Raw genomic sequence first — 25742 nt, forward strand, 5'->3', positions numbered from 1 at the left:
ATAATAATCATATTTGAAACTATCGTTTACAATTACCCACCTGTACCACAAATGTGCCTAAAACAATTGTGCAGAAGATGGCATTATTAAAGATTCCTTCAAACACATTTCTTTCACCATGAATTTTCCGAGCATTTATTTCGTTGAAAAGTTGCATCAGTACAAAGGTATTAAAAACAATAGTATAATGTTCCGATGGAGGAGCATGCAAAGGAGCATTTCTTCCACTATCAATATCGAAAAACTTTTCTCCTGAAAGAATGAGAAATTACCATTTTGTAATTATCATACAAAATAATTTAACATTTCAAGGAAGTATGCAATAAAACCTAGTCAGACCTTTCTTGGCTCTCACAAATGGCAGCACAGAAAGAGCTGGAAGGGACCTGGGATTCTATAGTACAACCCTCTTTCATTTCATACAGGAGGAAGTGGAAGCCCCCAAAACTATGGTGACATGTTCAGGATCACATATCTAATTAGTGGTAAAGCCAAGGACAAGAAATTAGGACTCTTTTTACTCCCCCTACTGCCCCAATCTATCACACTGCCTCTCAAAATGTACTAAGGATCCACTGATAAACAGAAGAAATTAAAGATAAATGGGGAGTCAGAAAGAAAATAACTTCTGTTCTTGAAAAATTTGTAACATTAAAACCATCTGGGATATTAGCTTGGAACAGAAACAACTGAAACTTTATCAGGCATTAAATTCTTACCAGCAAACAAGAGTGTAAAGACTACTACAAGCTGATAGAATGCATGACCCAAAATATTCTTCATCATTGTGCGTGAGATGAGAGGCTTATTTCTACCATAAGGTTTCCGAAGCAGGAGAGACTCAGTGGGGGGTTCAGTTGCCAGAGCCAGGGAAGCGAGAGTATCCATTATGAGATTTACCCACAGCATCTGCACAGCCTTAAGCGGTGAATCCTAGAAAGAACAGGTTTCTTAATAGACATTTACAACTATTCAAGGACTCCGCAATTCTCAGGAAGCCGTTTCTATTTAAAAACTTAACAGAACAGGATAACATTTTTATATTAATTAACCTGAAGTACTAAGCTTCAACTTATTTAAATATTTAAGTACTTTAAAAAGGCAGGTTATACATATCTTTGCTCTAAAATAAACAAGTTTTAATGGATAAATTGTCAACCTACTTGAGTAATACAGGCGCCCGTGAAAGCAACAATCACTGCTACTACATTAACAGTAAGCTGGAACTGAAGGAATTTTGAGATGCTATCATAGACATTTCGGCCCCACATAACTGCTTTAACAATGCTTGTAAAGTTGTCGTCTGTGAGAATAATATCAGATGCTTCTTTAGCTACGTCAGTTCCAGCGATACCCTATTAAAGAAAATTTCTGTGAATTAGACTGAATGTTTAAAATATAACCTTTAAATATTTGAAAGGACAGTATATATTTTATAAACAAAAATTTACCATTATACTTAATAATTACTGACTTAAATTTACCGTAAAAGGGGGGTAATATAGTTAGTCTAAGATATTGTACTATCTCTCAGAAAGACATTCTATCTCAGCAGAAATCGAACATAATGAACGAGGCACTGACAATAATGTTCAAATTGAGTTTAAAAAAACAAAAAGAGGAATGGACACAGGCACTACCCAAGTTCCTTCCAAAAGTCACACTAAAAGATTTTTTTTTTAATTAAAAAATAAAAACTCACGAAGTTAGTGGGAAAAGAGACATTGCAAAAACATCTTAAGAGGCTGGAAAGCAGATAACCAAGTAGGAAGAAACTCAGCAGACCCCAGAAAGCTGAATCCTAAATCAACAGTAGGAGAGCAGAGTAGCAGCCTTTCTGCACTACAGGACTCTCCTATGTGAGGCTCAGGACTCGGCAGCACCAGGCAGCACTGGAGGTAGGGGTGAAGGCGTGAATAAGAACAGGAGGATTCTTAAAGTCTACCGAAGACGCTGAAGCAGTACTTAGAGGGCCCAAACTAAGAATAACAATGTCCCTCAACAGTGGAATGGGATGGATTAATAAGTTGTGGATTGATAAAAACGAGTGAACTACAGCTATGTACAATAACACAGATGAATCGCACATGAAAAATGATGAATAAAGGAAGATGGACTCAGAATAATACATGATATATGATTCTTATGTTACAAAGTTCAAAAACAGACAAAAGGAATCTTCAGAATACTGGTTACCTCTGCAGAGAGAGACGGCAGTAATTAGAAGGGAGTGTGGTTGAGGCATCTGGGGGCATAGGTCATATTCTATTTCTTGCCTTGCATAGAACAGGTCTGTTTACTTGTGATAATCCATTCACTGTTTACTTATGACATAGACACTTTTCTGTACGTGTGTTATATTTTAATAACAAAATTAAAAGAAAAGGCAGCTAGAGCCTCAGAGTCCCTTCCCACATCCATGCAACCAGGAAGTTTGACACCCTCTAACCTGGCAGAAGACTGCCTGCTAATTTACTAGAGAGGGTATAACAGAGAACGTTTAGACTGAACGATACCAAGTGCTGCTGAGTATAGGAGGTGCTATATTGAAAAAAAGGGGTTAAGAGTAACTCTGTTTAATGAATGTAGAGACCACTACCCTTCTTTTTTCTACTTGTTTCCCAGAATACCAGTATTCAGAATTGCCCTCTAGGTAGCACATCTGAAAATTCTTTCCCGAAAATCTGATCATCATAGGAGAAGAGACCTAAAAATACTGAAAATTCAAGGTACCCTAAGGAAGTGAAATGGCCAAGCCAGATCACTTTACTGGGAAGCTTCTGGTCGATAAATCCCACTTAGAGGCCTAAGACTTTCCAGCTTTTCAGCTTTCTACTGGTAAAATATGCCGAGACAACCAAGAATCACTTTGACATCTGAAGAAAGCACTAACCTGAAAGACAGAGACTAAACCAAAAGGCATATGGAGACACAAACACTACACAGAGATAAAAGCTGATTTTTATTAAAAAAATCAAATCCTTAGGCAAAAGGTCAGCAATGAAACAAGAACAAGAAGTCAGATATCCAAAAACAACTCGTGGAAATTAAATATATGATCACAGAAATGAAAAAACAACAGAAGTTGAGGAAATACTCAACTGCAAGATGACAAAGGTATGGTAGACAGGAAAAAAGAGACAAGATAATAAGGTAAGTCCAAGAGATTCAAAAATCAGAGGGGACTATTCCACAAAGAAGAGACACTGGAGAAGACATAAGATGAGTATAAGAAAATGTCACAAAATTGAAGAAAATCAGTTTTCATAGTAAAAAGTTGCCCTAAGACAAACCATCACATTTCAGAGGACTGAGAACAAAGGAAAGACTTACATACCTCCAAAAAGTGTGTGTGTGGCGGGGGGAGAAGGAGGTTCAAAATTCAAAATGGTATGTAATAACAATGGAGGTACACATTCAAAATTCTGAGTGAAAATTATTGTCAACCTAGATTTTTATACCAAGTCAGACTAAGTATCAAGGAGGATTCTTTGAGGAGAGAATAGAGATTTCAGTCATAAAAGTTATGAAAAAGTTTAACTCTCATGAAGCCTTTTTCTCAGGGATCTACTGGAGGAGATGGCTTTACTACATGAGAGAGTAAACCAAAAAAGACATTGACATCAAATTCAGGAAATTCAAAATCCAACATAAGAGAGAGGAAAAGGAAATTCTTAGGTATGGAGAAAGAAGAGACAGCTGTGTAGCAGGCTTAGCAAACAGTCCAGATTGAAGCACATCAGAAGATCTGGGAGAGGTATCTCTAAGAAGGCAAAACTGGTAAAAGTGCCTGATGTCTCTGACATAATGAAAGGAGAATTTGGTGATGAATTAGTATTAAGTACATAAAAAACTAAGAAAATAAATACATAAATAATTTAAAGATTAAAAAGTGAATTGAAAAAGAAAATGTATAGGGAATACAAAAAGTTGTGCAAGGAAGTAAAAGTAATTATAACAGACCATATGGCTCAGCTTGGAACAGCATTTCTAATCACAATAAGGATGGTATATTGACTGACCTCTAACTCTGATGGAAGAATAACAGGATGGGTAGTGTGTGTGAATGCATACAGGTGTCTGCGTGCCTGTGAAAGTGCTAAATCCTTATCTTCCTTAATGAAGAGTCATTAACAAATGCTTTATATTAAAAAAATAAAAAAAACTATGAATTGGGAGATGGGGATTGACATATATACACTATTGATACAATGTATAAAACAGATAACTAGTGAGAACCTACTGTATAGCACAGGGAACTCTACTCAGTGCTCTGTGGTGACCTAAATGGGAAGGAAATCCAAAAAAGAGTGGATATATGTATACATATAGCTGATTCACTTTGCTGTACAGCAGAAACTAACACAACATTGTAAAGCAACTATACTCCAATAAAAAAATTAATTAAAAAATATAAAAAAATTTAAAAACCCTTGTAATCATGCCATTTAGATACATGGAGGCAAACAACTAAGGAAAACAAACAGTTGGTTTCCTTTAGTCAAAAACTAGCTGGAAGAAATGATATGTGGTAGGGGACACAGTTATTAAGTCTTGTAGAACTGTTTGACTTGTTAAATGCTATGCAATATTGTTTTGATAAACACAAAGTCCAAAACAAGCTTTTCTCAAAATACTCCATGAAGGAGCAATTTTAATTTAAAATTTTAGTCTCTAACTCCTAATCTGTATACTTTACTTTTTTTTTTTCCTTTTTCCGGCTGCACTGCGCCGCCACTTGTGGCATCTTAGTTCCCTGACCAGGGACTGAACCCGAGCCCTCGGCAGTGAAAAAGCGGAGTCCTAACCACTGGACCGCCAGGGAATACCAGGGAATTCCCTGTATATTTTTTTAATGTGCAACATATTTAATACATCTAAACCCAACAGGTTTCCTTGCCTCTAATCATCCTCCATCTTTTGCAAATGCAAATCTCACACTCCCTTGTTCAAAATCTTTCAAAATTTAAAAAGCTACTTTAAGATGTTCGCCTGTCGATGCAGGGGACACGGGTTCGTGCCCCGGTCCGGGAGGACCCCACATGCCGCAGAGCGTCTAGGCCCGTGAGCCATGGCTGCCGGGCCTGTGCGTCCGGAACCTGTGTTCCGTGGCGGGAGAGGCCATAACGGTGAGAGGCCCATGTACCACAAAATAAATAAATAAGATGTTAATTGTGTCCAAATAAAAACTAGCTTCATAGTGAAACAAGTTTGGGCAACTCCCCATCAAAAAACATTAAAACAGCTTTTTATAAGCTTCTTAGAGCTGTATGCTAGCATGCATTGTGAGTCTCCAAATTTGTTTTACTGCATCAGAAGCCTGCTTGGGAAGTGCTGATCTACAGGATACAAGAACAAATTCCTCACCTTCATATTCAAGGCCCTTCTGATCGTCACATTCCAGTACCCACCACCACCACACCCTCTTCTAGTGAAGTTAAACTACTTGTAATTCTCAGAGGGTCTCTTAGCAGTACCTTTCTCCCTCTCTCCATTCAACTGGCACCTCTTTCAGAAAACTTTCCCCAGTCTCTACAGGCAGAGTCAAGGACTTCTTCCTTGAGGCACTCCCTGTGCAGTGTTTAGTTCTTCGCTGGCTGCCACTGTGCTTCAATGATTTACTTCCTTGTGTGCTGAACCTTTAGGAGGCAGCAACTACTCACCTGTAATGTTTCTGGACCAGAATATTGAAAACAGCTTCTTAAGGTTTGAAGGAGAAACAAATTATTATTAACCCAAAGTCTAAAAACACTTTAAATTAAATGAAGATATTTTAATTACCTTAACGAAGATTTTACTACCACAGATGCATATTTGGTTACAGAAATACATCATGGCATTCAGTCTATGATGACAAATATCTGTACATGTGTGGTTAACTGAATTTTGGTAAGAATAATGCAATATAATTTAAAAAATAATGTAATCATATTTTAAACACAGCATGGAAGCTTGCTATCTAAAGGAATTCTGAAAGGAGTGGCTAAACAGGGGAAAATGCCAGGCCTCTTTGCAATGTACTCACATTAGAGTCCCTTTAATTTATTGTTGTACATTTTATCTTAATGTTGAATTTACTAAATGTAAGCGCGTATGTGTGTATACATACATACACACACCTATATATATAAAGAGAGAGACAGAGAATACAGTGTTTTAAAATGCTATTTCTGCCTGAAAAGTAAGAGACAGGTTTAAAAAGAACTAATCAATAGCAATTTCTCGGGCTTCCCTAGTGGCGCAGTGGTTAAGAATCCGCCTGCCAATGCAGGGGACACGGGTTCGAGCCCTGGTCCAGGAAGATCCCACATGCTGCAGAGCAGCTAAGCCCGTGCGCCACAACTACTGAGCCTGTGCTCTAGAGCCCGCGAGCCACAACTACTGAGCTTGTGAGCCACAACTATTGAAGCCCACGCACCTAGAGGCCATGCTCCGCAACAAGAGAAGCCACCGCAGTGAGAAGCACGCGCACCACATCAAAGAGTAACTCCCCGCTCGCTGCAACTAGAGAAACCCGTGCACAGCAACGAAGACCCAACACAGACAAAAATAAATAAAATAAAGTAAATAATAAATTACAAAGAAGAGACACTTCATCTCTCTCTCACACACACACACACACACACACACACACAAGCAATTTCTTGTGGGTATCTAATAAAAGCCCAAGACAAATAATTTCGTCTTTCAGTTTTAAAATATGAAATTGAAGAACTGAACAAATATACAAAGTAAATTCAAGCTTGAGCAAGAGTGCTTTCAAGTCCAAGCCACTATGCACTTAGTTTTTCTCTGTGCATTTAAAATAAATTTAGATTATTTTTGACATGCTACCTTTAAAAAAAAAAAAGTGGTAAAATGCACCTAGAACTTTCAAGGCTTAAAAATCAAACAGAGCAGCTGCTGTACTGTGTTTCTGTTTGAATTACTATATTTACCTGCATTTATTTAAAGGCCTTAGTATCTGCCTTAAACACCTAAGTTTTAGGAAGAAAGTTTTTGTTTTTTTCATATTAAAATGCATTGTATATAAATACCTTCCTGGTCAGCTGTCCAGATGAAAGTAGAAGTAAGAATCCTGCCAAATGCTCAAGAGCAGCAATGAGTGATCCCGTGTTTCTAAAATGAATGATCCTGTTTTGCTTACAGCCAAAGGAAAAGCCCTTAAATATTCCTTATCCCTTCAGCTTCTTCTCCCAGCTCTTCAGAAGTTCACACCAATGCACTGCTTACCATAATAAGTTTGGGATAGGGCAGGGTGGGAATCTTTGGGTTCACAGCTATTGGTTGAGGGTACTTTACCCATATCACTTCCTTCTTCCATCTCCCTCACTCCTGTTAAAAGGCAGCTACCATGGTGGTGGTTCTGCTAAACCCCTATTTTAGCAGCAAAATACCAGGGGGACAAATTATGCAAATAAACATTGGTACACATAAATATTCTCCTTTCTGAAACACTTGGGGACACACTGTGTTTGGGAATTCAAAGTCTCTCATGCTTTAGAAAGATAATGAGGCACATACCTTCTATCACAAATTCTCCCAGATAGGGTTACCATCCCATAAAAACACATTAATATCTCTACAATGACTATGAATGTTCATATTAAGTGGGACAAATAACATCCTCATATCATTCAGAATATTTTTTGCAATCAAATGATTCTGCTGTAAATTTAGGAAAAAAAATGTCAGTTTTCAGATTTTTGGATTTGAGAATTGTGATTATGAACCTGTATTTTCCAAAAATGAAATAAATCAAATTAAATAAAATACTTAAATTTTCTATGGCACTGAAAGTACAAAGATTCATTCCAACACTGAAAAATGAGAAGGACTGGATTCAAAGATATAACAATCTAATTTCAATTATTAAACATTTATGTAGCATATGTATTTTATGATACCTATTTTATAGTAAACACTTCATCAGTATTATGGGTACAGTATAAAGAAAATAATAATGAAATGCTAAAATTTCCTAGCACTTTAATAATCAAATATAAATTGAGAACTTCGGTGGGGTACAGATCTTTTTTTTCAATCAAAAAAGATTACAAAAAAAAAGATTACATCTATTATACATGAAATGATTACTATTAAAAGTTACTCTTAAGACATTTTCAGTTGAGTGGAAGATTCTTAATCATATTCTTAATTTAAATACATATAACTGTTCTAAGCCTGTCTCCTATTTAAGAGGACTGGTATAAGGTTTAGATGAGATGACAGACATTTATATATTTTACAGAGTACAAGGTAAATGTATGATATTATTATAACTGTTCAAAAGAAGTCACATCATCTTTCCAGCATCAAATAAAGGTATTATATAAACTAATTAGACTTATAAACCAATTTAGGCTTACATATTATCCCTCAAGCTACTCTTGAGGGACAGTGTTTAAAATCAACACTAATTTAGTAACAAACAAACAAACCAAACAAACAAAACCCAGTCAGTAAATTACATCTGAATATTTGAATTATGTTAAGTTCCTACCATTGCAAATCCAACATCAGCTTTCTTTAATGCTGGGCCATCATTTGTACCATCACCAGTTACAGCTACAACCTGGCGTTGTTCTGAGACAGTGCTGTCAATTATACCTGAAATAAAAGTAAGTATTTATGCTGTAAAAATAATCTGTTTAATTAATAAAGTGATTCTGCAGAATATGCTAGCTAGCCAGTTTTACAGACTCTAAGTTAAAAATAGGGGCTTCCCTGGTGGCGCAGTGGTTGAAAGTCTGCCTGCCTATGCAGGTGACACGGGTTCGTGACCCGGTCCGGGAAGATCCCACATGCCGCGGAGCGGCTGGGCCCGTGAGCCGTGGCCGCTGAGCCTGCGCGTCCGGAGCCTGTGCTCCGCAACGGGAGAGGCCACAACAGTGAGAGGCCCGCGTACCGCAAAAAAAAAGAAGAAGTTAAAAATAAATAATTAAACACAGAGAAATGGAAACTGCTGAGATGTTGGGCAAGGAACAACTCCAGAAATTGTTGTATTAGGAGTTAATATCCTGTTTTAATCACTGAAGATAAACACAATTCACCTAAGGCATCGAAAGGAAATGTATTTAGATTTTATTGGAGAAGATGATATCCACAATTCAATCTAATATTCAGCATCTATTACTATTTTAGGAAGCAGAACGCATTTCTCTATTAAGAAATTGCGGAGTAATGGTAAAATCTACTCACCTTTAACCAGTGTATGTTTGTCAGTAGGAGATGACCTTGCAAGCACTCGGAGCTTTGGCCAAATCTTGTCTATCCGCTCTTGCTCAATCTATAAATTTTTGTCAAAGTTAAAACGTGCCCAAGCCTAGTTTTCTAATTCCAAGTTAGCGACCTAGCATTTGTATCAATGGTTCTTAAAGTGTGGTGGACAGACCAGCGGCATCAGCAACTCCTGAGAACTTGTTAGAAACAGAAATTGCCGAGCGAGACCCAAGGCCTATCTTATAAGACACTCTGAGGTGGGGCCTAGTAATCAGCATTTTAAAAAGCTCTCTAGTCACTCTAATGCAGAACCGCTGTTATATGTATCATTACAAGATCAAATTCTAACCATCTCCCCACTGCCTATGAAAATGGAAACTCCTCAGCGTTAAGTAGTGCAGGGTTTGGGGTTCCCTAAAATATGTTCCATAGCAACTTTTCCAAACTCATCTCCCATTACTCGCTTAAACATATTGTACTTCTTGGGCCCAGACTGAAAAAATGAAGCGCTCACTCCCTTTAGGACAAATTTCTTTATCACTTGTCCCCTTTATTTCCTAAAATGCTACTGTTTTGCTTCGTGGGGTGAGGGCTGCACTGATCCAGGTGCGATGCCTAACATGTAGTGCATATTCAAGATGCATCTGTCCAATGAAATTCCTAATATACTAAAAACATATCAACTTAAACAATAAAAAACGCTTACCTCTCCTTTTTCATTTCGTATTCTTCTGTTGAAATCTTTACCTTCTAGGCATAGGAAATCTTCCCCAGGATGTAAAATACCACATTTGGTAGCAATAGCCCGAGCAGTATTAATATTGTCACCAGTGACCATCCTCACAGTAATTCCAGCCCTCTGACATTTCTTTATTGCATCTGGCACCTGGTTAATGTGGAAAAAAATTCACATGATGAAAGAAAATTAGTATTTCCAGGGTGGGGAAAAATCCCACCGAACAAATATACATTGCCTTATAGTCCCACAAATGACAACTTTAATTACATCTCAAGATATTATTTCTTGAAGTAGTCCCAAAAATCTCTTCTTTCCCCTTCCACTGCCACAGTCCTAGTTCAGGCTTCACTTTCAGTTATCATCTGACTTAAGTTGCTTACATTATTTATTTGCCAAAGGCTTTTTAAAGTGCCTTTTCCCCCTAGCAACCATTAGGCAATTCTTTCCTGGTTGGCTTTCCACCATTCTGGTTTTACTGCCCAGACCACACCAGAGTAAAATGTTGGTGTTCTTTGGGGTTAAGGGAGGCTCACTTGTTTTTCCCCATTCTTGATCTTTTAAGGGTTATCTTACCTATTCTGGAACCTCCAACTACTAGGTACATGCTAATAACTTTCAGACCTACATATTTTCCCCAGCTCATTGTGAGAGCTGGATTCCTAGTTCCATCAGAAAAGCAGACATCAGAATTTGGGTGCCTAAAAGGGAAACGATGTTTTCTATCTAAGAGAAACCTAAAGATTATCTGATATCTTCAATCTCCTTACCCTATACATCCTTAAGAGTCAGTGAGTCCTGCGATTCTACCTCAAACCTTCCCTGTACCTGGTCTCCGATGTTTGTTGCCTGAGCTACTGCAATAGCTTTTTTTAATTGGCATCCCTGTGTTTACGTTCATTTCCCCTTTAAAACATCTGATATACCCGACAATACAGTTCTTTTTTTAATACAGTTTCTCAAAAATATATGATTCCTCAACTGTTACACTATAAACCACAAAGTTCTCAGTATAACAGAGTGTCACACTTGAGCTCCAGAATAGCTCCCTAGTAGATAAAAAACAAGGATTTACTATATAGCACAGGGAACTATATTCAATATCTTGTAATAACCTATAATGGAAAAGAATAAAAAAAAGAAAAATATATGTATAACTGAATCACTTTGTTGTACACCTGAAACTAACACAATATTGTAAATTGACTATACTTCAATTAAAAAAACACAACATGACCAAATATTGCACTATTGAGCACCCTTACGCTTAAAAAAAAATTCATTGTTTAGGTGAAATGCAAATTTAATTGGGTGTCCTGTATTTTATCTGGAAACCCTACTCTCGATCTAACTACCAGTTCACAGGAAATAGAAGGAATGCAATTGGCAAAATCTATCATAGAATGCAGAATACTCTCCAGGACACATGTCCTTCTACAAATAATTTCCAAAGAAACAATAGTTTACTTGCTAATTGAAAGAAAAAAACAATTTGTTCTTTGACAGAGAAATTGCAAGAATGGAAAAGGGAGGAAACCTATAGATCCTTTAGATTAAAAGAGACTTGAGAGTCATGGCAATAAATTTAATGTGTGGATTTTGGATCCCGATTTGAATAAACATTTGTGACACAATTTAGGAAATTTTAAAAATAATGAATATTTAGGAATTATTGTTGTAAGTTTTAAGTATCATGGTTGTGTTTCACAAAAGAATTTTAAAAAAAAGAGTAGTTTCCTAGATTTATCTAAATTTTTTTTCTACTATACACAGCTTGATAGACGAATAATCAATATATTATTTTTGTGCCTCTGCTTCTGTAATTCTCTTTGCCTAGAAAATCCTTTCCTGTTCTTCTCTAACCAGAAAATCCATGTCGGTCCTACTAGAACAGAGGTCGCAAATGCAAATACAGGGCCGTGCAGGTAACAGAAATGAGGAAAAAACACTGAAAGTGACAAATCCAAGACAATCCTAATAGAAGAGCACTCAGCTCTAGTCTGTTTTTTTTTTATCACAGTGGAAATGTTGACAGAATCTATCATTTCAAGAGAAAGCAGAAACCCAGATTTGTGTGTACTCTCTCAAACCTGATGTTTTAAACACACACACACACACACACACACACAGTCCACAGATAACTTGATTGAAGGCTAACTTTGGCCTACACGCTGTTTGTGACTTCTATTGTAAACCGTGTAAATGTAACATCTCTGGGAGCTTTCATGGCCTACCTAGACAGAACTGTGCTTTCATATTATACATCCCTCTATTGTTTAAAAAAATCAATATTTGATTTTGAAAACGCTGGTCTGCTGTATAAATGTATTTCTCATTTCTCATTTGAGATAGAAAGTAACCCAGATTTGTCCATCTTAGCACTCACTGGGTGGTACCCTGAGATCATTTGGAATAGGAAACAATGACTAAGAGGCAGAAACTGGTCTTGGTTAAAGCTATGTGGCAAATAATATTTAAGAAAGTAAACTAAATTTATTAATAGTCCACTAACCACCAAATACTTCCACTTAAAATTTACAAACTACCTCCACTTTTACAGATAAACTGAAGAGAAGCCAAGCATCTTGTTTAACTATCTATGCATATACAATAAAGCTGGATTTATTCTAGATATCTAATTAATCAAGATTCTCTACATCAGAACTGTACAATCCAGAAGACCCACTTGGGTCCTATTAGATTGTCTCATTTTAGTATGAAAGCACGCATCTCATTTTGTGATACTGAAGAAATTAATTGCCACTTACATGTTTTAAAAAAGATAAAACTGTCCATCAACCTCAGTGCTAAGAACACAAAATGAGCAATACATTTTCCAAAGGACAAAAGTTGAAAAGATCCTGATTTAGTATTATATTTAGATAAGATTTAAGCCATAAATCAATGTATAAAACTTCGAATGGTTTTCCTTTGACCAAAGGTTGGCAAACACGATCCACCTGGACGTTTCATAAGCATTTGAAACTCCAGAATCCCAAACTTGATCTCTAAATAGGCAGCTTCATCTGACTCTCTTATTACATTGGTAATACCATCTACCAGCCACTCAGTTATGCAAGTTGGAGACTAATTCCCCACTCCTCCAGAAAAGATCTAATTGTAGAGATATCTCAGTCCTATGCTTACTGCTCTAGCTACACACTTTCCTCAAGAGATCTCCTTTAGCTTCATATGTGAATTCTCCAGCCTACTTCACTTTCAGGCTTCTAGGTTCAAGTGCCTGCTTGACATATAATTGGACGTTTCAGAGATCGCAACAATGTTAAAAGGAGTATATCCAAACCCAACATATTCATTCCTATTGGTTCTACCTCTATTTACTTTAAAATCATACCTTTCTTTCCATCTTCCCTGCCACAATTGTAGTTCTAAGCCATGGTCATCTCTTGCCTGGGATCACTGCAATAATCTCATTGGGTTCCCTGCTTCTACTCCTCTTTTTAATTCATTTCTTACATAGTACCCCAAATACTATTTTAACAACATGAATCATGTCACTTCCCAGCCTGAATTTCTTCAACGACTTCCCAGTGAATTTCAGAATAAAATTCAGAGCCCTTATTGCCTAGTTAGGCCAAAGATAATCTCGTCTGCTTCTTTTTGTCCAAACTTACAGCCACGCTGGCCTCCTTTCCACCTCTGAAAATCTAAATACTTTCTCACCTCAAGGATCCTGTATTTTTTGTGCCATTTTTCTGGAATACTGTTCTTGCAGCTATTTACATGGCTGGCTCACTTTTAGCCATCAGAACTCAACTCAAATGTTATATCTTCAGAGATCCTTAATGTGGTCTCTGTTATCTTTATTTTACCACCCTGTGCATATCCTTTATAGCCCTTATCACACTTGTAATAGTCATATCCGATGCTCCCCTGCTACCCCACGCCAATTAGAATATAAGGCCTATGAGGGCAGGGACCAAGTCTTATTCCTCACAGGATGTGTCTTCACTTGGCATACTGCCTATGTACTTATCACTTTAAATGTTTATCTGTTGTGTTACCTCTCTAGAGTATAAGATTCATAATTATTTTGTTTAGTGCAGTATTTCCAGTTCCTAGAAGAGTGCCTGGCACTACACACTGGATGCTGAATCAATTAGTTGATGATAGCCACTGAACAAAAGCTATTTTTGCCTTTGTGCTTTTATTCATGTTGCTTCTTTGCTCACAAGGTGCTTACCGCTCACTCTCTCTCTTGGTCTAGCCAATACCTCTTCAACCTTTGAGACTCAAATCAGGTAATTAACCTCTAGGAAGTCTTACTTGACCCCTCTCATGGTTAACATAACACAGTGTGGTCTTTTAATCACATGTATTTTATACAGAGCTGGGTTTGAACACACTAGCTCTAATGTCTAGAGCTAACCTCTATACATCTCAATTTTTTTTCAACTTTCAAATAAGTAATAATACTTATAACTCAGAGGTGACTATTAAATGAAATAATACATGTAAAGCACTTGGCATAATATGTGGCACACAGTAAGAATGCAATAAAAAGATATAATTACTTTAGAAGGTTGGGGGCTCATGTTCTGTGCTCATATAACATGCTCTGCATATGTATCTAACTATGTACTAACATCCTGGTTATAATTATGTGTTTGTCCATCCCTGCCCAGGACAGTGACTTCTTTGAGGCCAGGAACCAGATCTCAAAAATCTTTATGTCTCCAGTATCTTAGCATAGCTGCTGGTACACAGCAGTTGCTCAATAAACTTAAAAAAAAAAAAAAAGATTTAAAGAAGAAAAGCAAAGTCTAGAGCTGCAGACTGTCCAGTATGGTAGCAAGATGTTTAAATATAAATTGAAAAAAAATATTTTTTAATTCAGTTTTTCAGTTGCACTAGCTGCACCTTAAAATCTCAGTAGTCACATGTGGCTAGTAGCTATGATATGGAACAACACGGAACAATTCTATGGTTGCAGAAAGCCCTATTGGACAGTGCTGGACTACAGACCATGAAAACAAATAACTTAATGGCATTTACTATGTAATTTAATATAAATATCAATTGAAAAAACCTACCCAGTTCAAGGTACTGGTTATGCTATAAACATACAGGATCCCAAAGAGAAGTTATCTAATTAAAAACCATAAACAGGTAGCACATGCATCACAAGCACTATTATTTCACTTATCTTGGATTCACATAGGAGAGAAATAAAATCACAAACACTAAGACGTTTACTAGAAAACTGGTTACAGTTAGTGCCTTCTGCACATGCAGAACACAGAATGTTTCACCACCTCAGGTCTCACAGGATCTTCAATCCCCACAACAGCAATGCATGTAAGGCCGGTGACAATATCATTTTCATTATCCCATTCTGGTTCTGGTTCTCCTGCTGGGAAATCTCTGAATGCAAGACATATGGTTCTCAAGCCTTCTGATGCCATCGGTTCAATCACAGTTTTTACAATATCATCACGGTCCCTTGGTCTGAATACTTTTGCCTCACCATTAGCACTCAAGATTTTGAAACACCTATAAGGAAACGTTGAATCCAAACATCAATAATTAACAAAAATAATGGTTAATGCCATTTAAGTGAACTGGAAGGGCTAAGTGAACTGGAAGAATCATGGAATCTGATTATCTGGAATTCAGAGAATTACATATGTTGTGTTTTTACAGACTTAAATCATATTCACTTTTCACCCTCCCCTTTACAAAATACAGTTCTCTTTTTATGGTTCTCACTTGACCATTCTCCATTCAAGTTACTTTAGACACTTCTCTTTTGGAAATGCAGGGCTTCTAAATTTTCACAAAAAAACCCTAGTGGCAGAGAAGAATAAACTATATGCCTGTCCATTTTGGTGCAGAATTAGACATTAACTTTAATTAACACAAAATTTCCAGATACTTCCTTCTTTTAAAGTAAAAAGCCACGTTCAATCAACCCTTACCTGAGATGCTGTTTCATCACCTATATTGCTTTAACCATGAAAGAAAAAAAATAACTTACTGTTAAAATAAGCACTCTATTAGAATGAGAGAGATAAAGCCAAAATAGTTTTAGTTTCAGTGAAACTAACTACCACTCTTTAACTGTGTAGTAAATAAAAGTTACACTGTATACTTCCCTATTTAAAGTTTATTTTTTGCTTCTTTATGTTCCTCTCCCTTGGTGATGCCACTGCCTCCTGCTTCTAGGCAGGTGATTCCCAAATCCCCATCTTCCGTTTTGATCGTTTTCCAAAGCTTTCCACTCTGACAGTCTACTCAGATGTTGAACCGTACCTCAAATTTACTGCATACAAGACTAAAGGCTGTCTCCTCACTGCCCATCGAACGGACATCAACATTACTCCCAATAATTTCAATGTTAAGTCTAAACTCTCACCTGAATACTTCCTTTCTCCTCATCACCTATATAGTATTAGCCCCTAAGTCCTTTGTATTTGTCCTCTGACCAGTCTTCCGAATGTTTCCTCTCCTTTCTATTCCCCCTGCTACTCTACTGCCTTCTTCTGGCTCTTACTTCAAGCCAGAGCTACTGTAATAGGCTTTTAAATGATATTGGTCTCCAGTCCATCCTTCCCTCCAATCCCAACCCACCTTATTCCCTGATGCAAGAATTATCCTCAGTCCCACAGCTATGCTCATTCTGCTACCTGATGAAAAAATTCTTCAGCTGCATTATCTGGCCTACTTAACTGTTTTAACTACTCAGGCTAACATTTAAGAGACTCCACAACAAAAAGAGTGGAAAGTGTTATTGTATACTTAATATACTCCATGTTGGATGTTTTACAGGCATTATTTTATCTCAGTGTCTTAGAATTGGTGGTCATCATCCTCTTTTTCAGTGAAGGAAAATGGAAGCCAAAGGAAGAATCTTCCCAGCATCCCAAAACTACTTAGTTGCAGAAGAGCCAAAGCCTGATTTGGTTTTGATTGAAAAATCTCCCCCATACCATCTACCTGCTTCCCAGCAAGCCATGATGCAAGATTTCTAACATTTCACAGAAATCAGATAACCAAGCATATGTAAAGGGAAGAAAGATGTCCTGTGTGCCACAAAAGCCCATCACCACTCAGCTGCACTGTATGACTATTAGCTATTCCCCCAATATGGTCTGCATATTCCCACTTCCTTCCCTCCAATGTGGCTTCCTTCAACTTGATCTTACTTCATACCGAAACCTATCTTAAATGCTACACCCTTCATAGTATGACCTCTCGTCTTAAAACTTTGTGTACATCTGTCATATTCTGCATTTTCATGTATTTTCTCTTAAACCTGTTAGATTATGATCTGACAAGTGTTCACTAAGAAAACACTGGATTATAATCCACATATAAGCTAATTAAAATTGGAAATATTTTAAATATTGCAATTTCAAGTGAGTTCTAATTTTCCCAAAATGCTCTTAATTTAAAAAAAAAGTTTTCTGCTTCTCTACTGGAATTTAAAAAAAAATCAAAATAATTTCAACACCTGTAATAAAAAATAAGCATTAGGGAAATTATACATAAACATGTGATGTCAAAATTGAGGCGACTGGTGTGTATAAGGACAGTACAAAAGAAAAGATTACCATTCAAAATGACAGCAGATATTTAAATACGACGCTGCAGCAGCATAAATATGATAAAACCTCACTCTGATATAAAAGGATTCTCAAGATCTAGTTTTAATGCTTTGCTGTTCTAAAAACTAATATATAATTCATTCATCACTATCTACAATGCAGTGTTGAAGACATAAACTGCAGTTTTTCTTCCCAGAAGGCTTTTATTTTTCATGATCCTACGTAACAATGGAGTCAACACGTTTAAGAGCAAATATCAATGTTCACTTCATTAAACCTAACAGATTGAATGTAATGGGCTTATTTTCCCTGTAGCAAAATACTAAGAAATAAAAGAAGCTGGAGTACGAAAATGACAGAATACCCTGGGCAAAAAAAAAAAGAGCAATACCATTAAAATATACTAAAAAAACTCCAAGGTCCTAGCAAATGCCTGATATTCACAAAAAGAAAATAGCAACAATATTAACATAGTAGATATTTCATAAAGCAACTATAGTTAGCAATTATTCATCTAAGCATTTTACTCTTACTTTTTCAGAATTATCTCAGATGCACCCTTGCTGAATATTCGATAACTTCCATCTGAATTTTTCAGGACAGTACTCATGGACTTTCTAACAGAATTGAAGGTGTAGACTTTGTACAGTGCTTCTTCTGGTATTTCATTTCTAACATCCTGATAATCCCGTTTTAAATCCAAAAGAAGTCCCAACAAGGCACATTCAGTTTTATTACCAACATGACGTGGTAATCCACCCTCTTTCTCTGGTGGCTATAAGAAAAAAAGGTTTAGAAGCTAGTATCATCTTGTTTCTCTACGACAGTTTAATTTATAATGTAAAACAGAATGAGACATTCTAAAACAAAATTATACAGAAATTATATAGAAAACTTCTATTAGTTTTAGCATTTCAAAGAGGGACATAGAAAAAGTAAGGTAGAAAGAAGCTCTGGAGCAAAGATGACATGGATTCCAATCTCAGCCCTGCAAGTTACTAGCTATGTGAACTTTTGACAAATTACCCCAACTGCTGTGGTCCTTGGCTTCAGCATCTGGAAAATAGGAGCTCTTATGACCCAAGAATTAAATAAGAAATGTAACTTTTAAAGTTGGTTCCTGACACATATGGGACTTAAGAAATTTTAATTCCTTTCCTTTTCTCTTGTTTTCACTGAATGTTTACATTAAATAATTCAAAATTAAATCTACCGATTTTTATGGCTTAAAATAAAAGTATAAGCATTAAAATGAAGCACTGTTGACTTAAATATATATATAAACTTTATTTCCTTCATAGTATCTTCACAAATACCTTCTTATGTAATCATCACAACAGTATTAAGGGCAGATGTAACCATCTTTACTTAACAATTGAAGAAAGCAGAAACTAACACACCACTGTAAAGCAATTATACTCCAATAGAGATGTTAAAAAAAACTTTCAGACTTTCAGCTAAGGCAAAGCTAGATCTAGAATCAAGATCTCATAACTTTCCAGTCCAATAATCCAATTCATGAAATACTAATTCTGTTTATGGTCTTCACCCACAAATCACCAGAACACATATCAGTCAAACAATTTCATGCTTTATGTTACAAATAAGACTTTTAAAACTTGCGAAGTTAAAAATATTTTATTCTAAGGTAGTACAAGTCTAGAATTACTTTATTCAGTTAGTCCCCAAAGGTTTAAGGATCACCTTATAGGTAGGATCTACTGAGAAACCAAACAGAGCATATGTAAAACATATTATTTTAAGTTGAAATCTAGTTTCAAAATCTTCTCTAGTAAATTGAGTTAATTTTCTATAGTAAGATAGACTAGTCTTTCACAAAATGAGCAAAGTAAAAATTTAAAATTAAGGACTTATTCTGGTTGTTAGGCTCAAGAGTTTCTAAACGCAGGAAATTCAAAATACAGGAGAAGAAAAATACAAATAAACAGAATGTATATGTTGATCAACAGATCTTACTAGTAACACAAATTGTATCAAAAGAAAAATTAAATACAGTATATGGATATATGCCTTTTAAAAACAACAGAATTCACCTCTTCAATTTATAAATAGTAATGATAGAGCTTAAAAGCTACATACAGTCAAATCATCACAAATTGAAAAATTAATTTTCATATACAAATTAATTATATTAATTTATTATTAAAATAATTAATAAAATATTATTAAAGAAAGCTTACCAATATTTTTGATGTATAAGCACAATTCACAGAAAGTCCTGTTACAAGGTAGGACAAAATATTTGGTGGAATAGCTTCTGGTTCAGGAATCTTTTTATAATGCTTTTCATTTATGTAAGCTTGAACAACTGTCATTCTGTTCATTGTCAATGTTCCTGTTTTATCTGAACAAATAGCTGTAGCATTTCCCATGGTTTCACAAGCATCCAGATGCCTCACTAAATTATTATCTTTCATCATTTTCTACAGTGACCAAAAAAAAGCAGTTAAGCTACATATAAAACCAATGACCTCATTATATTAAAATGATTATAAACTGCTTTAAAATCAGAACTAAAACTCCCAACTTTACATGGATACACAGTATAAAGCACTGATTTAATACTGGAAGAAGTTAGTATATTTCACCTATTCAAATAAGCTAAACAGAGTACCAGCTTTCCGTGGTTTCAATCATTTCCCCACTACATAACATAATCTAGTAAATAAATACAGATACCTGCACCCATATGCAAATCATGTTGACTATATGCCTCCAACACTTCTGTGAAGTGTCCTCAAATTACAAGAGCTATAATAATTTGTACTCTTAAGTACAGAGGTACTTACAGCCATGTAAGAGTATATAACACGTAAGGATTAAGTCTCCTTATTAAGTGGAAAACAAAACATTCTAGTATCAGTCACCAAGAAAAAAGTAGCTTATCAGTTAAATATAGAGTTTGTGGGCATGTAGCTGCCTGACTTTTTTTTTTTTTCCTTTTGACTCTGATAGACTGAGGTAACATAACAAAACCAGAAAGGATCATTTTTATCTTTTCCATATGTTGGTACACTTGGTCTTCTCATCCTCAGGATCACCCCTTCCTCTTATTTACAAGAAAAAGATAGTTTCTAAAAAAACCAAGAGTTTCACTGTAGCTCCAAAAAGCATTTAGGTTAAAATGCTTGATAACTCATTCTTAAAACATACCTGGAATGGGTTAAAACCTGTAAAGAGTTATTTTACAAAGTATGTTCTGTGACTATTAATATGCAAGATACTGCAAGAAACTGACTCCTTGAAGAAATAAATATGGGGAAGGAAGATTACTGTGATTTACATTAATACTGAACATTAAAATAAGGAAGTTCGGCAGTAAAGAAAATGTGTTCAGTTTTGCCAAACACTAACAGAGGAGCCATAAGGACCACACCTCAATGAAAAGAAAAGTGACTGATAACATTTGGGCTAAAATAAACATTTAATAAAAACTTAAAGAAAAATGCTCTTATTTATTTTCTATGAAAGGACTGCAAATCAATCCTGCCTATATCTTTTTGATCAATTGAAAAATTAATATCATTAATGACTATTCAAAGTGAACTAACGACTGTATTGATAAAATGACTGATTTTACCCATGTGTCTAAAACTTATATTTACCCCAATTATTTCTAATTATTTTAAAACATCAAATAGATGATTACACTGTATTTCATTACTACTTTGACACATTTACCATTTTACTTTTGAAATAAAAGATGTGAAATGCCTGAAAATAAACTCAAACCGTAAGCAAAAAATATTCTTATCATGACACATCTGTTGAAAATTCTTGGGAACACTGAATATAAGAGTGCTGGAGCAGAAACTATGACCAATTACTTTGTGTTGCTCTCTGTCAGCAATACTACTTAAGGAGAAATATTAATTAATATTAGAAAATTGATAAGAGCAGCATTCTTTCATCAGGTATAATTCTACATGTGAAGCCACCTTTTCCATATAAGATATAAAATTGATTAAAAAGTAGATTAATAATCTTCAAACAGAATATTCCTTTAGGTAACCAGCAGCTAGCAAAGCCACTGAAGCTCATTTTTTCGGCATTCTACTAAGAACAAGGAGGAGTTAGCTACTGCAAATGGAGTGGTCAGAGAAGGTGACATGTGAAGAGACCTGAGTAAAGTTAGACAGCTGATGATTCAAAGGAAGGAACACATGGGTCCTGAAGTAAGAACAGGGTTGAGGTATTTGAGAAACAGCAGGAAGGCTGGTGAGGCTGGACCAGAGGGGGAGAGAGAGGTGGGAGATGAACACTAGAGGAAAGCAAAGGCCAGATGGGGCAGGGCCCTGCAGGCCATAGCAAGAAGCCTTGGATTTCATTCTGACAAGAAGCCACTGGAGGGTTTTACAAAAGGAAACAAGATGATCTGAATCATTTTTTAGAAACATGAGTCTACCATGTGAAGGCAGGACCGTGGGGTCAGGAGGGTCCAAGTGTAGAAACAAGGAGGCCTTAGACAGTTGGATTCAAGTAAACCTCTCTGCTCTTGTACCACAGGCAAATGACAAACATGCTTACTTCAATGTTATAGATTGGAAACAGGAGGGGACAGGACAACATAACTATCATATGAGGAAATTTAAGCTAGAACCTTCCCCAGCAGAGTTATGCTTAGCTTTGTGTCAAGTCTGCCATCCCAGGAATGTATAGGTCTCGATGCAGAGATCTTCAACTGGGGGGGAGGAGAAGGGAATCAATGACAGCGCTAAAGAAAACAGTGTAAATTTATGGAAATCCCCTAGTTCCAGAGCCCAAGAGAAAAGAGCAACCAGTTGTACATTTTCTACACCAGCTGAGACTTTCTTTTCTACTTACCTTGACTGAATAAGCCAGTGAGATAGTGACTGCGAGTGGAAGACCTTCTGGCACGGCTACCACTAAAACCGTAACTCCAATAATGAAGAACTTCACAAAATACTGTATGTAAATCGGTGTGCACTCAGCAAGCCACGGTCTCTTCTGAACCCAGAATGTATCAATTACAAAATATAATACGAGAATGATAACTGTGATGGCAGACATCAACAGACCTACATAAAAAGAAGGAAAATGTAATTATTAAATATTCTAGACACAATTCATTGTCAGTTACATATTAGCCACTGGAAGAATTACAACTACTTTGGTGATATTTATTTTAATTTCGCTGAGAAACTGTTACATCCTTTTTTGTGCTTAACTCATCACTTGACATTATCAGATTTAATTTCTGCTTCCAAGTACAGTCCCGAAACCCAGGAGAAGTGGGAAAAAAGTGTTTATGATTCTTTTCTAGACTTAATTGTATCTTCAGTCTTCTACTAAAGCCGAGACAAAATAATAAGCAACGACAAGGAAATACCAAAAGCTTAGTATAAGCTGGTGCTCTACACATTGGCAAGCTGCTTTCATGACAAAAGAGAAGTTGATAAGAACCTGACCAATGGGGAGACCTGGAATTAAATACCGAATCCCATGTTCTTTATGAAAAAAACACAAATTACCAAAATTACTTAATTTTTTTCATCTATCCTTACTGCTTTATTAACTTAGCAAACCAACAGTTAATCATATATTACAAATCAGTTACACCTTTCTGTTTTGTGGGATATTTAGCCCCTTATAAATGAGTATTACAAAATAAGGCATGTCCACCTATCTGGGTCTAAAAATCCAATTCAATGTCTACTAAAATACCATCACCATCTTAAATCCACGCTTTTCCCCAACACTGTATGAGTCAGTATTACCATTTGGCTACATACTATCAAAAGCAAATATTTGCTATTAGATAATAAGCTTTTTGAGGACGGAAACAAAAATTAACTTCTTCCAGCATAGTCCTAGGAAGTATCAGAATGATGCAATGTAAGTGACTTTAATAGTGTAGTCTGATTTAGCCCACACGTGTTCTTTCATAAAGATACTATTGAAGGGCATGCTATGTTTTTAGCTAAAGCTCTGTTTTATTTCCTCTGAAGAGGAGTTCTGTTAACAGGTGTTTTCTAGTGATGGTTGTAATTTATAACTTCAGCCTCACCAGGATGATCCATTCTAACTCTAACTAATCCATTCAATTTAAGTTAACTATAACTTTTAGAAAAACACACACCTAATTTTTTTTTTCATTGTCAGAACAAAGATAAGAAAATGTGTGGTGAAATTTCTTTTTATTAAAATATAGCTGGGTAATCTTTACGGAGTAACCTCTCTGCTAAGCCCTCTCTTTATTGCTCCCAGAAATTCAGAGAGGAGCATGCGGGCTTGTGAATTGGGCAGCCTTAGGCGCTAATCCTAACCTGACCACTTATTTATTAGCTAGTTGACAGAGGACACTCCCTCTACACAAAATGAGGATAACAGTTCCCAAGCTGCAAAATATTATGAGGATCCACAGTAACTCAAAGGCCTAGTACATTGTAGATAAAACTGAAAATATTTTTATCTCCTCTTCCACTCACAAAGCAATGATTTCCAGTCTTAAGTGTGTCAAAGATGATTTTTAAATAGAAAGGCAGCATATTTTAAAACAAAACATCTTATTTTCTCGTATATATCATACCTGCTTTGCCAATCTGAACAGCCAGCTTTGTTAGTTTCCCTTGTAAAACAGATTTTTCCTTTTTTGGCAAATTTGCTTTCTTTTTGTCTTTTTCATCACCATCTCCACCTTCTTCACTCTTCAAAGGCTGCATTTCCATGGCTGCACCATCCTGGGCTTTTGCTACATTGAAGAGCAAATATAACTTCACTACATTTTAAAGGCACACGTAACTGTTAACATTTTCAAGGAATTTTGGGGAAAAAAAATCAATTTCTTATAGAAACACAAAAATTTAAACATTTAGCTTCCTGTGTATGTCTGTGCCTACCCAGAGAAAATAAGACAATTAGTGACACTAGGTTTTGAAACTCTGTACCAGATTTGAAAATGTTGAGCTAGGAAATAGGGATGAGGCATAAGAAGAAATACAGGGTCCTAAAAGAGCTAAATACCAAATCATTTTTCTTCCTGTGTGTTGTGTTAGATAATGAGACTCATTCCAAACACCATAAATCCCTCCCTCATAAGTTATGACCATAATGTAGAACGTTATGTAGGACCACACATATAGAGAAATGCACATATGCTTACAGACTATTAAATAGCTGCAAAAAAACATTTACATTTTATATTTTGTTTCTTATGCATTTTTGCTAGCAATCATATTGTAACCAATGATAAATACTGAAATGCTTAAGTTTAAAGTTACCTACATCTGGACCTTTCTAAGCTTACTACCACAGGTCATAATTAAAGTCTTATTAACATTGTAAAGGCAGCATGAGTCAGGCACTGACAAAAGAGACATTCACCCAAGTAATACAGATTGTTAATCTTCCGTATACATCCTACTTTTGGATGAATACAGTACACAAGAGATGTATTTGTGGATATAATGAAAACAAGCTAAGTGTACTTTTATCCTCCTGAATTTACCTTTGTTGCGATTCTCAATAGCTCCGTCTTGTTTCTTATCTGTAGGAACAAAATGGGAATTAAAGCTTTCCAAAAGAAATGAATACAGCCATGTTAAATTATGCAAAGGTAGCTCACATTTCTATAACAGAACTGTTACACAATGGTGTGTGTGTGTGTGTGTGTGTGTGTGTGTGTGTGTGTGTGTGTGTACAGATTAGAAAGCATTTGGCCCATAATGACCTTCTGGCTCTATCACTCCCTAGGTCTTAACCATGGGGGGACACTCTAAAATAATTTGGGGCATCTATGCTTGGTTGATTTCTCCATAAGACTTTATTCTTTTTTATGCTGCAATACACCCAAATATGGTACAAGAGGTTTTCAAACTAAATACAGATATAAGCCTAAGAATGTGGAAAAGGGAAGGGGTAGAGGGAGGAAGGAATGTCATAGGAAGACAACAGGCACACAGGAGAACTCTGATGGGAATGAGAACCAAATTGGTATGTATAAAAGATAGGGGAGGCAAGCAAGTAAAACTAGAATATGAAGGTACAAAATAAGACAGTAAAACTACTAGTTAAGGTAATCCCCCAATTCACTTAGATTTGGAGGAAAACAGAAAGATGAGAATGTCTAATGTAAAAAGTAATCAAGGAGGGAATGGGTCTATTGTTTGGAGTAGGGAGTATAATATTAAAAATGACGAAGAGGAAAGAGAATCACTCAGCCTATTCTTCTTTCA

General features: G+C 36.0%; 1 protein-coding gene across 4 annotated transcripts in view; it reads right to left on the reverse strand.

Annotated features, from left to right (window-relative positions):
• The window catches only part of ATP2B1 (ATPase plasma membrane Ca2+ transporting 1), a 133515-nt gene that overhangs the window by 17515 nt on the left and 90258 nt on the right, over window positions 1–25742 (reverse strand). For all 4 annotated transcript variants that reach the window (XM_082665182.1, XM_082665181.1, XM_082665179.1 and 1 more), the window contains exons 7-18: window positions 25016–25054; window positions 24098–24259; window positions 22372–22586; window positions 19728–19970; window positions 18060–18301; window positions 15235–15472; window positions 9929–10108; window positions 9202–9289; window positions 8504–8610; window positions 1164–1355; window positions 720–933; window positions 41–252 (exon numbers count right to left, since the gene is read on the reverse strand). In XM_082665182.1, coding sequence (XP_082521308.1) covers window positions 41–252; window positions 720–933; window positions 1164–1355; window positions 8504–8610; window positions 9202–9289; window positions 9929–10108; window positions 15235–15472; window positions 18060–18301; window positions 19728–19970; window positions 22372–22586; window positions 24098–24259; window positions 25016–25054 — 2132 coding nt within the window. The remainder of the gene's footprint in view (window positions 1–40; window positions 253–719; window positions 934–1163; window positions 1356–8503; window positions 8611–9201; window positions 9290–9928; window positions 10109–15234; window positions 15473–18059; window positions 18302–19727; window positions 19971–22371; window positions 22587–24097; window positions 24260–25015; window positions 25055–25742) is intronic.

This window comes from Grampus griseus (genome assembly GCF_964374135.1).
Source record: "Grampus griseus genome assembly, chromosome: 11".
NCBI classification, from domain to species: domain Eukaryota; kingdom Metazoa; phylum Chordata; class Mammalia; order Artiodactyla; family Delphinidae; genus Grampus; species Grampus griseus.